Here is a 15,821-nt window from a genome sequence, read left to right on the forward strand (position 1 = left end):
TCTTCCCTCTGTCACCTCTATATATGTTGTCTCTCTCTCCCTCTGTCACTCTCTCTTTCACTCTATATATGTTCTGCTCTCTCCCTCTCGTCACTCTCTCTTTCACTCGATATATGTTGCTCTCGCTCCCTCTGTCACTCTCTCTTTCACTCTATATATCTTGCTCTCTCTCGCTCTGTCACTCGCCTCTTTCACTCTATATATGTGCTCTCCTCTCCCTCTGTCACTCTCTCTTTCACTCTATATATGTCGCTCTCTCTCCCTCTGTCACTCTCCCTCTGTGTATTCTCCGTTTTGCTGACTCCAGTGTATCACTGACACTTTGGTATTGCTCTGAGGTGTGAGGGGAGGAGGCAGACAGACAGTGTTGGTTGCTATCAGAGTGGTGTTTCCGTTTTGGAACAGCCTGTAAGAGCTATTAGAGCTGTGCAGTCAGACAGAGGCGGCTCAAAGGCATGTGAGTGGCTACTGATGAGAGAGAGAAGAGAGAGAGAAGAGAGAGAGAGAGAGAGAGAGAGAGAGAGAGAGAGAGAGAGAGAGAGAGAGAGAGAGAGAGAGAGAGAGAGAGAGAAGTACCTTGGCCTTCTCGAGCTGTGCCTGAGCCTGCCGCTCTGCCTCTCGTCGCACTGCCTCCTTATCCTCCTCCAGGGAAACATCAGAGTCTGATGGACGGCTGGTGTAGGAGTCCGCCGAACCCTGCAGAGTAGAGGGAAACACACATTAAGGAAAGATACATGACAGATTAACGCATCCGACCTCAATAACACACAACAGAGACTAACTCTTCAGCCCTCAACATCAAACAACATACTTACTCTTCAGCCCTCAACATCACACAACAGACTTACTCTTCAGATCTCAACATCAAACAACAGACTTACTCTTCAGATCTCAACATCAAACAACATACTTACTCTTCAGATCTCAACATCAAACAACATACTTACTCTTCAGATCTCAAAATCAAACAACATACTTACTCTTCAGATCTCAACATCAAATAACAGACTTACTCTTCAGATCTTAACATCAAACAACAGACTTACTCTTCAGCCCTCAACATCACACAAGAGATGAACTCTTCAGACTCACACTCATCAGACACACCAACACTCACTGTCACAGAATCTATACACCATGCCCCTGCTGTCAGTGAGGCATCACAGTTTGAAAGGTCCAGATTTGAAGACAATTCCTGGTAAACTAGTTTCCAATGGACATTGCTGCCTTGTTCAGCAGTGTCTCACTGAAACTCAAGCAGAATACCTATTTTTTTTTGGAGAGGGGTTTCTGTCAAAAACAAAAAAACGAGTAAAAAACACTATGAGACCACAAATAAAGTACTGACCACACTCAACGCCAGAGGTACAATGAATCTTCGGAGAGCATCAGAGCCTAGTTAGTGAACTTAGTGAACAGGCACACACGTCTAAATCACACAATGTTCAAACCCAGAGGGAGGAGAGGCAGAAAGAAATCACAATAGCTAATTGGATGCATGTTTCAAAATGGACATTCCCCTGCTTCTCATAAAGCAGCGGGACACCCACTATCTCACATAGCCTCAGGACACATCAGTAACTATAGTGTACTATAGCTGTAGGTTTGTCTTCCATGACGTGAGCTCCCTCTCTCTCTGTCTCTCTCTCTCTCTCTCTCTCTCTGTCTCTCTCTCTCTCCTCTCTTACTATTTTCTACATTGTAGAATAATATATATAGATATAGTACCAGTCAAAAATGTGGACACACCTACTCATTGAAGGGTTTTCTTTATTTTTACTATTTTCTACATTGTAGAATAATAGTGAAGACATCAAAACTATGAAATAACACATATGGAATCATGTAGTAATCAAGAAAGTGTTAAACAAATCAAAACATATTTTATATTTGAGATTCTTCAAAGTAGCCACCCTTTGCCTTAATGACAGCTTTGCACACTTTTGGCATTTTCTCAACCAGCTTCATGAGGAATGCTTTTCCAATAGTCTTGAAGGAGTTCCCACATATGCTGAGCACTTGTTAGCTGCTTTCCCTTCACTCTGCGTCCAACTCATCACAACCCATCTCAATTGGGATGAGGTCGGGTGATTGTGGAGGCCAGGTCATCTGATGCAGCACTCCGTCACTCTCCTTGAGCCTGGAGGTGTGTTTTGTGTCATTGTCCTGATGAAAAACAAATGATAGTCCCACTAAGCGCAAACCAGATGAGAAGGGGTATTGCTGCAGAATGCTGTGGTAGCCATGCTGGTTAAGTGTGCCTTAAATTCCAAATAAATCACTGACAGTGTCACCAGCAAAGCACACCCACACCATAACACCTCCTCCTCCATGCTTCACAGTCGGAATCACACAATTTATACACACAGGCAGACACAGGCAGGCACAGGCAAGCTGGAACACACGCACACGTTCAGACACACACATACACACACACACTCTGCAAAGCTACAACGCGGGCAGACAGCCCAGTATGTTTATAGCCCTGTTTTGTTATTGTCAGACTCAGAGGGGCTTTTTGAACAGAAGGAAGGGTGATGCATTCTCTTACCTGCACAGAGAGGCATGCCACTGCCAGCCACACAAGATCCTCACTGCACCATTACACTGCTCTCTGTTCTCCTCTGTCTGGGTTCAAAATAAAAAGAAATAACCTCAAACTCTACCAGGCTGATTTAAAACTACCCAAGCATCCCGTAACCCCCACAAAAAAATATCCATGAATTATAATCCACTTAATAATTGACCTTTCCTGTTGCTACAGGATCATTTTACTGCTGTAGCAAACTGGCTCACATCAAGATCCTTCATCTGTAGATGAGACACTGCTCATTAGCTATCCGTGTTTCCTCTCCTGCGTTGTACCTGAGACACCGTCTATAAATAACTCTCTACTCTTTATCTGAGACACTGCTTATGTTTCATGCATTTTGCTTAATGCTTTGGAAATCGGTGTCTTACCTCGTTCGTTAAAGCCTACCTAAAAATACTTTCAGTACCCACACCTCACCATCACAGAAGCTATGCACACACGTGTACACATAGTCGCGCACGTAAGCACGCACGCACGCACGAGCCAACTGCACATGGTTGTGTAGGTTACTTTCCAAATGTAATCCGTTACAGTTACTAGTGACCTATGATTACTCTCACTTACTTATGGATTACTTTCCCCTTCGAAGAAGACAAAAAAGGATCCATCAAACACATGTGGTGTGTCATTAGAGTGGTCTCTGGCTTGTGGTCAGACTCGTTCAGGCGGAACAAACGTTGTGCTTTTTTTCAATGCTGAATTGAATGTCATTGAGAAAACAGAAAGGTGTCACTACATTCGATTTGCAAACATCCTTTCTAAATGTTAAAGTAATCCAAGAAGTAATCTAGTTTTTCTAAAGTACCTGTAATCAGATTACAAAAGATTTGCTGGTAATGTAACTGATTACTGTTATAATTTTTTGGGTAATCAGTTACTCCCCAACCCCTAGTTTTTCAAAAGTATCTGTAATCTCATTACAAAATATGTGCTGGTAATGTAACTGATTAATGTTAGCGTTTTTTAGGTAATCAGTTACTCCCCAACCCTGCGCACACATGCACACAAACACTCGCACACACGCACACGCACACACACATGGACTAGGCTACAGTATAACATACAACCACACCAACCACACCAACCTCATGTATCCTTGTATCCTCATGTGACTGACACTGTTAAATCCATCATTCCCATTATGTCCAGAGTAAAGCAGGGGTCTGACCAAGAGAGTTACAGCACAGTGGGTCAGAGAGAGGTGTTGACATAATGAGGACTCTGACAGTGATGACGGACAGCCCACTAACCCTTGTCATCACTAACGCAGCATGACAATACCACCCCCTGACCCCTATACAGGCACGCACAGGTACATGCCATGATGTACATTCAGTACACACACCCACAGACACACACACAAACGTGCACACACACACAAAAACAGGAGATAAAGGAAGCATGCTTGAATAATCGGCTTACACAGTCATCGGAGCTCTTGACGCGACCTCCCTTGGATCTGCTCAGCAGCCGAATCCAGGTGGCCTTCATTAGTCACACTTGTCATTCAGTGTCCTGGGCCACTGTTAAGTATCCCTACTATGACTAAAGATACCTGGACTGCTATTGTTACGAATACCTCCACAGCTATGGCTACCTGTGCTGTGAAAGCTACCTTTGGTGTGGCTGCCAATACTGCAGCAACAGATGTGCTACCTTTGCTCTTGCTACTGCTGTTGCTACTGTTAGGTCAAAAGCTACTGATACATGTAATGCTCCAACTACCGTTATTGGTGCTGCTACGCTGTCCACATGAGCTCTCCAATCTCAGCAGCTGCCTGCCTTTCCTCTAGCCTAGTCTATCTGCCGGCGTTGGTGCTGAAGCCGCCTGGCGAGTGTGAGCTGGGCGGCCGCGATGCTGCTTCTCTCCCCTGCTTCTCATGCCTCAGTCCCCGAGCCCCAGCTCCAGCCCCAGCCCTGTTGTCCTTCGTCCACAGGCTGGGCTGCCATGCTCCTTCCTCGGGGACAGATAAGAGCACGCCTGCCTGGATCCTGGATGATCAGTGTGAGGATGCTAATTTCAATGCTACTGCTGCTACTTAGGTGGTGCCTGCTGCATGCAATCTCAGCTCTCCTTAGCCTGTAAAGATATATATCCCACACTCTCTCTCAACGGATTTCTTGCATTTTGTTTCTACTTCTGTGGTTCTGCCTGTCTCTCAGTCTCTTCCCCTCTCTCTCTCTCTCTCTCTCTCTCTCTCTCTCTGGCTCCCTTCCGTATCGCTCCCCCTCCCTCCTTGCTTGTTCTCTCATTTTCCCCTGTTCCTCCTCACAGTTCCTTTATCTGTTCGGGTGTCTCCGCTGTGATTATCGCTGCCCAATACAGAGGGCCTGTTTGCGTGCGTGTGTCATGTTTGTAAACTATGCATTGATCTATGCACAGATGCAAACATGAAATGTTGCACAGATATTTCAAATCAAATCAAATTGTATTTGTCACATGTGCCGAATACAACTGGTGTAGACTTTACCATGAAATGCATGCTTACGAGCCCTTCCCAACAATACAGAGTTTAAAAGTAAAATAGCAACACGAGTAATCAAATAAAATACACAAGAATGGCGCTATATACAGTTGAAGTCGGAAGTTTGCATACACTTAGGTTCTAGTCATTAAAACTCGTTTTTCAACCACTCCACAAATGTCTTGTTAACAAACTATAGTTTTGGCAAGTCGGTTAGGACATCTACTTTGTGCATGACAGAAGTAATTTTTCCAACAATTGTTTACAGACAGATTATTTCACTTGTAATTCACTGTATCACAATTCCAGTGGGTCAGAAGTTTACATACACTAAGTTGACTGTGCCTTTAAACAGCTTGGAAAATCCCAGAAAATGATGTCATGGCTTTAGAAGCTTCTGATAGGCTAATTGCTATCATTTGAGTCGATTGTAGGTATACCTGTGGATATATTTCAAGGCCTACCTTCAAACTCAGTGCCTCTTTGCTTGACATCATGGGAAAATCAAAAGAAATCAGCCAAGACCTCAGAAAAAAAATTGTAGACATCCACAAGTCTGGTTCATCCTTGAGATCAATTTCCAAACGCCTGAAGGTACCATGTTCATTTGTACATACAATAGTACGCAAGTATAAACACCATGGGACCACACCAGCCGTCATTCCGCTCAGGGAAGAGACGTGTTCTGTCTCCTAGAGATGAACATACTTTGGTGCGAAAAGTGCAAATCGATCCCAGAATAACAGCAAAGGACCTTGTGAAGATGCTGGAGGAAACAGGTACAAAAGTATCTATATCCACATTAAAACGAGTCCTATATCGACACAACCTGAAAGGCCGCTCAGCAAGGAAGAAGCCACTGCTCCAAAACCGCCATAAAAAAGTCAGACTACAGTTTGCAACTGCACATGGGGACAAAGATCDTACTTTTTGGAGAAATGTCCTCTGGTCTGATGAAACAAAAATAGAACTGTTTGGCCATAATGACCATCGTTATGTTTGGTGGAAAAAGGGGGAGGCTTGCAAGCCGAAGAACACCATCCCAACAGTGAAGCACAGGGGTGGCAGCATCATGTTGTGTGGATGCTTTGCTGCAGGAGGGTCTGGTGCACTTCACAAAATAGATGGCATTATGAGGAAGAAAAAATATGTGGATATATTGAAGCAACATCTCAAGACATCAGTCAGGAAGTTAAAGCTTGGTCGCAAATGGGTCTTCCAAATGGACAATGACCCCCAAGCATACTTCCAAAGCTGTGGCAAAATGGCTTAAGGACAACAAAGTCAAGGTATTGGAGTGGCCACCACAAAGCCCTGACCTCAATTCTATAGAAAATGTGTGGGCAGAACTGAAAAAGTGTGTGCGAGCAAGGAGGCCTACAAACTTCTGACTCACTGGGAATGTGATGAAAGAAATTAAAGCTGAAATAAGTAATTCTCTACTATTATTCTGACATATCACATTCCTAAAATAAAGTGGTGGTCCTAACTGACCTAAGACAGGGAATTATTAACAGGATTAAATGTCAGGAATTGTTAAAAACTGAGTTTAAATGTATTTGGCGAACCGGGAGGTAAACTTCCGACTTCAACTGTACAGGGAGTACCAGTATCATATCACTGTGGAGCTATATACAGGGAGTACCAGTACCAGATCAATCTGGAGCTGTATACAGGGAGTACCAGTACCAGATCAATGTGGAGCTATATACAGAGAGTACCATTACCAGATCACTGTGGAGCTGTATACAGGGAGTACCAGTACCAGATCAATGTGGAGCTATATACAGAGAGTACCATTACCAGATCACTGTGGAGCTATATACAGGGAGTACCAGTACCAGATCAATGTGGAGCTATATACAGAGAGTACCAGTACCAGATCAATCTGGAGCTATATACAGGGAGTACCAGTACCATATCAATGTGCAGAGGTACGAGGTATTTGAAGTAGATATGTACATGAAGGCAGGGTAAAGTCACTAGGCATCAGGATAGATAATAATAAGAGTAAAATAAAGAACAGAGCCCTAGCTTAGAGATGAGTTTGGAGAAGACTATAGTGTTGAATAGCTGTAGTCTATGAACAGCAATCTCACATAGCTATTTCCCCTCTTGTCCAGGTGGAAGAGGGAAGTGTGAAGTGCATTTGAGATTGTGTCATCTGTGAATCTGTTGGGGCAGTATGCGAATTAGAGTGGGTCCAGGGTGCCTGGGATGATGGTGTTGATGTGTGTCATGACCATCCTTTCAAAGCACTTCATAATTACAGATGTGAGTGCTACAGGCTGATAGTCATTTAGGCAGGTTACCTTGGAGCTCTTGGGAACTGAGACAAGGATAGATAAAAAATGTCTGTGAAGACACTTGCCAGCTAGTCTGCGCATGCTTTGAGAACGCGCCCTGGTATTCCGTCTGGCCCGGCGGCCTTGTGGTTATTAACCTGTTTAAACATTTTGCTCACACCGGCCACTGAGAGCGAGATCACACAGTCATCCGGAAAAACAGGGGCTTTCATTCAAGGCACAGTGTTATTTATATGCCTCAAATCGGGCATAGGAGGCATTCAGCTGGTTTGGGAGTTCTGCATCGCTGGGCAACTCATGGCTGGGTTTCCCTTTGCAATCTGTTATCGTCTGCAAGCCCTGTCACATACAACGAGCGTCTGAGCTGGTGTAGTAGGATGCAACCTTCCTCCTATATTGTCCTTTTGCATGTTTGATGTCTCGTCGGAGGTCGTTGCGGGCTTTCTTGTATGCTTCCATGTCAGTGTCCCGTTCCTTGTAAGCAGTAGCTCCAGCCTTTAGCCCAGCGCGGATATCCCAAAACATATCCCAGTCTGTAATAGCAATACAGTCTTGTAGCCTTGCGTCTGCTTCATCCAACCTCTTCCGTATTGAGCGCATCACGGGTACATCCTGTTTGAGCTGTTGTTTATACACAGGACGCAGGAGAATGGAGTCATGGTCAGATTTGCCGAAGAGCGGACGAGGGAGGGCCTTGTATGCGTTTCTGTGGGTAGAATTAAAGTGGTCTAGAGTTTTAGAGCCCCTAGTGGCGCAAGAGACGTGTTGGTTGATGTAAGGTAGGAGGGTTTTACGTCTCCCTGCGTTAAAGTCTCCGCCCACCAGAAACGCTGCCTCTGGGTGAGCGGTTTCTTGTTTCTTTGTGGCCCCATACAGGTCGTTGAGTGCCAGAGTGGTGTTGGCTTGGGGCGTGATGTAGAAAGGGGTGATAATTACGGATGAGATCTCTCTAATGGTAACTGGTTGAGTCAGAGATTGGAACAGTGAAACTGATCCAGGACTAACAGGTCGGCAACCCCATTATAGAGCAGGGTTACACTGTGTAACCTTGAGTGAGGTCAGCAGAGGTCAGGAGAGCAGGAAGAGGTCAGTGGTCCCCCCACCATGCACGTCAGCACTGAGATGGGTTTAGCGGTTTGTCTAATGGCTAGCAGTCATTCCCCTAGGGGACGCTAACCGCTAACCGCACAGCAATGGATATGACACGCGTATCAGTCCTGCTTATCATAACCAATCAATGACATAGTTCCATCTGCCCAGGGGTCACCTCAACCAGCTCTGGGTGTGCGTCCCAAAAAGCACCCTATTCCTTATTAAGTGCACTGCTTTCAACCAGGGCCCATCGTGCTCTGGTCAAAAGTAGTGTACTACAGTATATAGGGAATAGGGTGCTTTTTGGGACGAAGCCTAGTGTTGAAGATGACGTGCTGATTTAGCTGTGTCCTACAAGAAAAGAAAGGCTGGCGGAGAAAATAATATAATTTTAGCTCGTTAAGACCAATTAGCCTGTCGACAAAGGCAATTACCACAGTCATATTCAGATTTGGACAGACACAGATTGGAATGACTATGCAAGTAGCAAGTTTTATGTACAATTACAACATCCATTACAAATTGGCCTACTGTATGGAATACTTTCAAATGTAGCCTGAGTGCCAGTCTGTTTGTGTGATCATGTTTGGCTTGACAATGAGCAATGGCGATGGCAAGAGCACAAACGGATCTGGGACCAGGCTAGTTTAGATGGAGCGAATATAACTTGTAAAAACAGCTGAGAAAATATACAGTTACATGACAACAAAAAATATATAGTTGCCTAACTACACTGCACCTCAAGTGAAACAGGTTCCATGAAAATAAGAGCAGGCAGTACTGTTGCGAAAGCCTCTACCAAATGCTATTGCTGACGCTGAGTGTATCGTCTTAGGTGAAGCGACCTTCCAGGACATTGTGTCTGTCACACATGGCTTGAACATTGTCTAATCGGGGTGAGCTAGTGTGATGGGAAGTGTTCCTCGCCTCCAGAGCGCGGCACAGATGTTTTCCATGTAGAGCTAGGTGCCCACTGCCACTGCCCAGAGTAAGGGGCCCTCAGACCGGGCTTGTGTCAATCTGTGAACACTGGGCACAGTGGCCAGTGAGGGAGGTTGACATGGACTCAGTCTGACAGAGAGAGCCTCTGGCTTCATGACACAGCTGCCCTAAGGTCCTACTCACACACTGAGAATTTAGAGAACAGGGCATGGAGAGTTCACTGTAGCCACCCTGAGGACAGAGAGAGGGTAGGGAGAGAGTGAGGGAGAGAGGGGTGGAGGAAGGGTGGTTTTGTTTTTGTGCGCATACGTGCATCATGTGTGTATGTATGTATGTATGTGCGTGAGTGTGTGTGTGTGTGTATGTGTGTGTGTGTATCGCGATGGAGTCAATGTTGCTTTAGGGTCCCAGTGTGTGTGTGTGGTGTGTGGTGTGTGTGTGTGTGTGTGTGTGTGTGTGTGTGTGTGTGTGTGTGTGTGTGTGTGTGTGTGTGTGTGTGTGTGTGTGTGTGTGTGTGTGTGTGTGTGTGTGTGGGACGGCGGTGCTCCTGTGGTCTGCTGTAATGGACTTATTGATCCCCCTGGGCTGCTCTGCCTGCAAAGCCCCAAACCATCGCTACATATGGCGGTCACATGACGGTCAGCGCATTAGAACAGCACAAATCCCTAAGGCTAATTACATACATCGAACGGCTATTGGGCTGTACAGAGGTAGGTAGTAACCTCAGCCCCAGGGCAACGTCAGCATTCCCTTCAGAAGAGGGCATACACACATCACTGGGGAATCGCAATTGTTTTCTCTATGTTATAAGCATTGGTAGCTATTACCTGGAAAATAGGGGTTATTCTAGAAGGTGTACGCCGTTTAAAAATAGAGTTGAGGTACCATCATGTTACATCAAATGATTGAAAATAAAGCTTTGTTCAATAAAGGATAAATAAAAAATATGTCAAATGATTTAGTCTTCCTAAGCCAGACTGATCATGGTCCACCACTCCTTGTTCACCTCTCCACACACCTTAGCCCCCTCTCTTCCCCTTTCCCTGGCCCTCTGCTAGCACACTCTCTCCACTCTGTCTCTCTCTCTCTCTCACTTAAACTCATCTTCCATTCTCCCTCACATCCCCATCCCACTGCCTCTCTCTCCTCTCTGTCTCCCCCTCCCCTAGTTTCCGCATTCTCCCTCTCTCTCCCTCCAACTTTCCCCCTCTCTCTCCACCTTATAACACCTTCCCATCACAGCACTGCGCTCCCCTCTCCTCTCCTCTCTTGCGGGACAGTCGGTGGCTTTCTAGCCCTCCCAGTATTCCTCAGAAAGAGAAGAGCAGAAGGGAAAAGTGCATCTCTGGCATTTTCTGCTCATTAATACGCTCGGAATAATGTGTCACGCCAGCAGGAATGTATAACAATGCACAGATTTTTTATGGGGTTTCACTTTTAGCATGCATCACTAATGTAGCCTACCTGCAAGGTTAAGAATATAAGAATGCTCTGAGATAAGCTACAACTTATCATCTGCAAAGGTTAGATTGGATGTACGCAAAACAGACAGATGTATTGCAAAAGGAAATAGTAAAATGCTAGTGTACAGGAAAGATGGGTTAGTCTGTGGACATCTAAGAGTTGGAATCAAGATTGGAGTGGTTGATTGGTTGACCGATACACTTGGAGTCCAGTGCGATTAGGAAATAAACTTTATATACTGTATATGGAATTGTAATATTTTCCACCAAGTTCTCCAACCAGGGGAGACGGGGGTAGTGGCATAATAATAAATAAACAAATATATACAGTACCAGTCAAAAGTTTGGGCACACCTACTCATTCAAGGGATTTTCTTTATTTTTACTATTGTCTACATTGTAGAATAATAGTGAAGACATCAAAACTATGAAATAACGCATATGGAATCATGTAGTAAACTAAAAAGTGTTAAACAAATCCAAATATACTTTATATTTGAGATTCTTCAAAGTAGCCTTGATGACAGCTTTGCAAACTCTTGGCATTCCCTCAACCAGCTTCATGAGGTAGTCACCTGGAATGCATTTCAATTAACAGGTGTGTCTTGTTAAACGTTTATTGTAGAATTTCTTTCCTTCTTAATGCATTTGAGCCAATCAGTTGTTGGAACAAGGTATGGGTGGTATACACAAGATAGCCCTATTTGGTAAAAGACCAAGTCCATATTATGGCAAGAACAGCTCTAATAAGCAAAGAGAAATGGAGTTGGTTCCCCATGTGCTGCTAAAACAGCCTCCACTCTTCTGGGAAGGTTTTCCACTAGCTGTTGGAACATTGCTGCAGGGACTTGCATTCATTCAGCCACAAGAGCATTAGTGAGGTCGGGCACTGATGTTGGGGCGATTAGGCCTGGCTCGCAGTCGGCGTTCCAATTCTTCCCAAAGGTGTTCGATGGTGTTGAGGTCAGGGCTCTGTGCAGGCCAGTCAAGTTCTTTCACACCAATCTCGACAAACCATTTCTGTATGGACCTTGCTTTGTGCATTGGCATGCTGAAACAGGAAAGGGCCTACCCAAACTGTTACCACAAAGTTGAAAGCACAGAATCATCTAGAATGTCACTGTGTGCTGTAGCGCTAAGATTTCCCTTCACTGGAACTAAGGGGACTAGCCCGAACCATGAATAACAGCCCCAGACCATTATTCCTCCTCCACCAAAAGATATACTCTATATATACAAAAGTATGTGGACACCCCTTCAAATTAGTGGATTTGGCTATTTCAGACACACCTGTTGCTGACATATAAAATCGAGCACACAGCCATGCAATCTCCAATAACAAATATTGTCAGTAGAATGGCCTTACTGAAGAGCTCATTGACTTTCAACGTGCCACTGTCATAGGATGCCAGCCTTCCAACAAGTCAGTTTCTGCCCTGCTAGAGCGTCCCCGGTATATATATACTGTATATATATACAGTTGAAGTCAGCAGTTTACATACATCTTCGCCAAATACATTTAAACTCAGTTTTTCACAATTCCTAACATTTAATCCTAGTAAAAATTCCCTGTCTTAGGTCAGTTAGGATCACCACTTTTATTTTAAGAATGTGAAATGTCAGAATAATAGTAGAGAGAATGATTTATTACAGCTTTTATTTCTTTCATCACAGTCCCACTGGGTCAGAAGTTTACATACACTAAATTCGTATTTGGTAGCATTTCCTTTAAATAGTTTACCTTGGGTCAAACGTTTCATGTAGCCTTCCACAAGCTTCCCACAATAAGTCGAGTGAATTTTGGCCCGTTCCGTCAGGTTTGTAGGCCAACTTGCTCGCACAAGCTTTTTCAGTTCTGCCTACAAATGTTCTATAGAATTGAGGTCAGGGCTTTGTGATGGCCACCCCAATACCTTAACTTTGTTGTCCTTAAGCCATTTTGCCACAACTTTGGAATTGTGCTTGGGATCATTGTCCATTTGGAAGACACATTTGCGACCAAGCTTTAACTTCCTGACTGATGTCTTGAGATTTTGCTTCAATATATCCACATATTTTTCCTGCCTCATGATGCCATCTACTTTGTGAAGTGCACCAGTCCCTCCTGCAGCAAAGCACCCGCACATGATGCTGCCACCCCCGTGCTTCCCGGTTGGGATGGTGTTCTTCGGCTTGCAAGCCTCCCCCTTTTTCCTCCAAACATAACGATGGTCATTATGGCCAAACAGTTCTATTTTTGTTTCATCAGACCAGAGGACATTTCTCCAAAAAGTAAGATTTTTGTCTCCATGTGCAGTTGCAAACCGTAATCTGACTTTTTTTATGGCGGTTTTGGAGCAGTGGCTTCTTCCTTGCTGAGCGGCCTTTCAGGTAATGTCGATATAGGACTTGTTTTACTGTGGATATAGATACTTTTGTACCGGTTTCCTCCAGCATCTTCACAAGGTCCTTTGCTGTTGTTCTGGGATCGATTTGCACTTTTCGCACCAAAGTACATTCATCTCTAGGAGACAGAACGTGTCTCCTATCTGAGCGCTATGACGGCTGTATAAATCATGGTCCCATGGTGTTTATACTTGCGTACTATTGTTTGTACAAATAAGCGTGGTACCTTCAAGCGTTTGGAAATTGCTCCCAAGGATGAACCAGGTCTTGGCTGATTTCTTTTGATTTTCCCATGTCAAGCAAAGAGGCACTGAGTTTGAAGGTAGGCCTTGAAATACATACACAAGTATACCTCCAATTGACTCAAATTATGTCAATTAGCCTCTCAGAAGCTTCTAAAGCCATGACATCATTTTCTTGGAATTTTCCAAACTTCTTGAGAATACAGGGGGTGCTATTTTCCCATTAGCATAATTTGCTCTACAGATTAAACTGCCTCTTATTCAATTATTGCTCTTACTATATGCATATAAATAATACCATTGGAAAGAAAACAATCTCTAGTTTCTAAAACCGTTTCAATTTTGTCTCTGAGTGATACAGAAGTCATTTGACAGCACTTTCCATGACCAAGAAGAAAAAAGCAAGATGTGTATGCCAGCTTCAACGCTCTGCCTATATATGGTCGTGCCCCCTATGACCCGAAACACACCTCATTGGCCTTCCTCTGGGTGTCAAGAGGACGTCAGAGGAAAAATATCTTGTTTATCTGGGACTGACGTGAAATGAGAGCTAATTCTTTGGCGTGACCGACAACTTCCGCTTCTCTAAATCGTGCGACTTGTAGCTGCGATTGTCTTCTGTTGTGCGGCCATTATGGATGAAAACTATCTCCGTCTCGAAGTTTGTTTGATACATGTGACCAGATCATCGTAATGTATGTTTTTTCAATATAGTTTAATCAGATTATTTGAATTTTTCGGGAGTTTTGTGGTGTTCCGTTGTCTGATTTTATTTACGTTTGAGAGATCCGTGCCACTCGACCAGTACCTGTGCTAAATGGAGTGGGAAAGGAACAATTCTGAACGGAACCAACGACTCATCTTGACAAAGGACACTTTGATCAACATTCTGATGAAAGATCAGCCATAGTAAGACCCAATTTACGATGTTATATCATATCTGTTGTGCATGTGAACTGGCCGTGGGCGCCTAGCCGAATCTGCCTGGTATAGCTATGCTAATTTAGCGCTACATTTTGTTTTCGTTATAAAACATTTAATAAATCTGAAATATTGTTTGGATTCACCAGATGTTGGGCTTTCAATATCTGTACGCTGTGTATTTTTCTGAAATGTTTTAAGATGAGTAATTCGTTATATGACGTTGGTCTCTGTAATTGTTCTGGCTGGGTCAGCACTATTTCAGATTGCAGCTGCAATGTAGAACCTGTCTCTTATACACATCTAGATGTGTATAAGAGACAGGATCAGGGTTGGTGACTCGTGAGAAGTTAAAGGCACAGTCAACTTAGTGTATGTAAACTTCTGACCCACTAGAATTGTGATAGAGTGAATTATAAGTGAAATAATCTGTCTGTAAATATTTGTTGGAAAAATGACTTCTGTCATGCACAAAGTAGATGTCCTAACCGACTTGCCAAAACTATAGTTTGTTAACAAGAAATTTGTGGAGTGGTTGAAAAACAAGTTTTAATGACTCCAACCTAAGTGTATGTAAACTTCAGACTTCAACTGTATATATATTTATATTATTATTTTTATTATTCAGAGCCTGAATCTATGGATTCATGGACAATTTTTTTAGCGGACATAAAATTGGCAGATAAAATTGAAATATTTAAAATACAATTACCTGCATCATTTCTAATCACCTTCTTTTTTAAAATATATATATATCACCTTTTTTTATAAATATATATATATATATATACGGTATATAAAAAAAATATATATATTTTTTAAAGGTGATTAGAAATGATGCAGGTAATTGTATTTTAAATATTTCAATTTTATCTGCCAATTTTATGTCCGCTAAAAAAATTGTCCATTAATCCATAGATTCAGGCTCTGCCGCAGGTGGCCGTGACCGGGAGACCCATGGGGCGGCGCACAATTGGCCCAGCGTCGTCCGGGTTAGGGGAGGGTTTGGAAGGCAGGGATGTCCTTGTCCCATCGAGCTCTAGCGACTCCAGTGGCGGGCCGGGCGCATGCACGCTGACACGGACGCCAGGTGTACGGTGTTTCCTCTGACACGTTGGTGTGGCTGTCTTCCGGGTTAAGCGGGCATTGTGTCAAGAAACAGTGCGGCTTGGTTGGGTCGTGTTTCGTAGGATGCATGGTTCTCGACCTTTGCCTCTCCCGAGTCCGTACGGGAGTTGCAGCGATGAGACAAGACTGTAACTTTCAATTGTATACCAGGAAATTGGGGAGAAAAAGTCAAAAAAAAAAAAAAAGTCAAATCAAATAAACAAAAAATAAATAAAATAATAAAAATCCTATTCCTAGAACCAGTACTATGAAGATGGAAATGACTTTATCTCTGAAATATATTT

The 15,821-nt window shown here is 43.6% G+C and overlaps 1 protein-coding gene across 1 annotated transcript in view; it reads right to left on the minus strand.

Moving 5' to 3' along the window:
• Positions 1–267: 267 nt before the first annotated feature.
• Positions 268–15,821, minus strand: part of LOC139029013 (voltage-dependent L-type calcium channel subunit beta-2-like) — a 95,785-nt gene continuing 80,231 nt past the window's right edge. Inside the window, exons 3-4 of the mRNA XM_070447751.1 lie at positions 577–696; positions 268–333 (exon numbers count right to left, since the gene is read on the minus strand). Coding sequence (XP_070303852.1) covers positions 268–333; positions 577–696 — 186 coding nt within the window. The remainder of the gene's footprint in view (positions 334–576; positions 697–15,821) is intronic.

This window comes from Salvelinus sp. IW2-2015, linkage group LG17 (assembly GCF_002910315.2).
Source record: "Salvelinus sp. IW2-2015 linkage group LG17, ASM291031v2, whole genome shotgun sequence".
Classification (NCBI taxonomy): Eukaryota; Metazoa; Chordata; class Actinopteri; order Salmoniformes; family Salmonidae; genus Salvelinus; species Salvelinus sp. IW2-2015.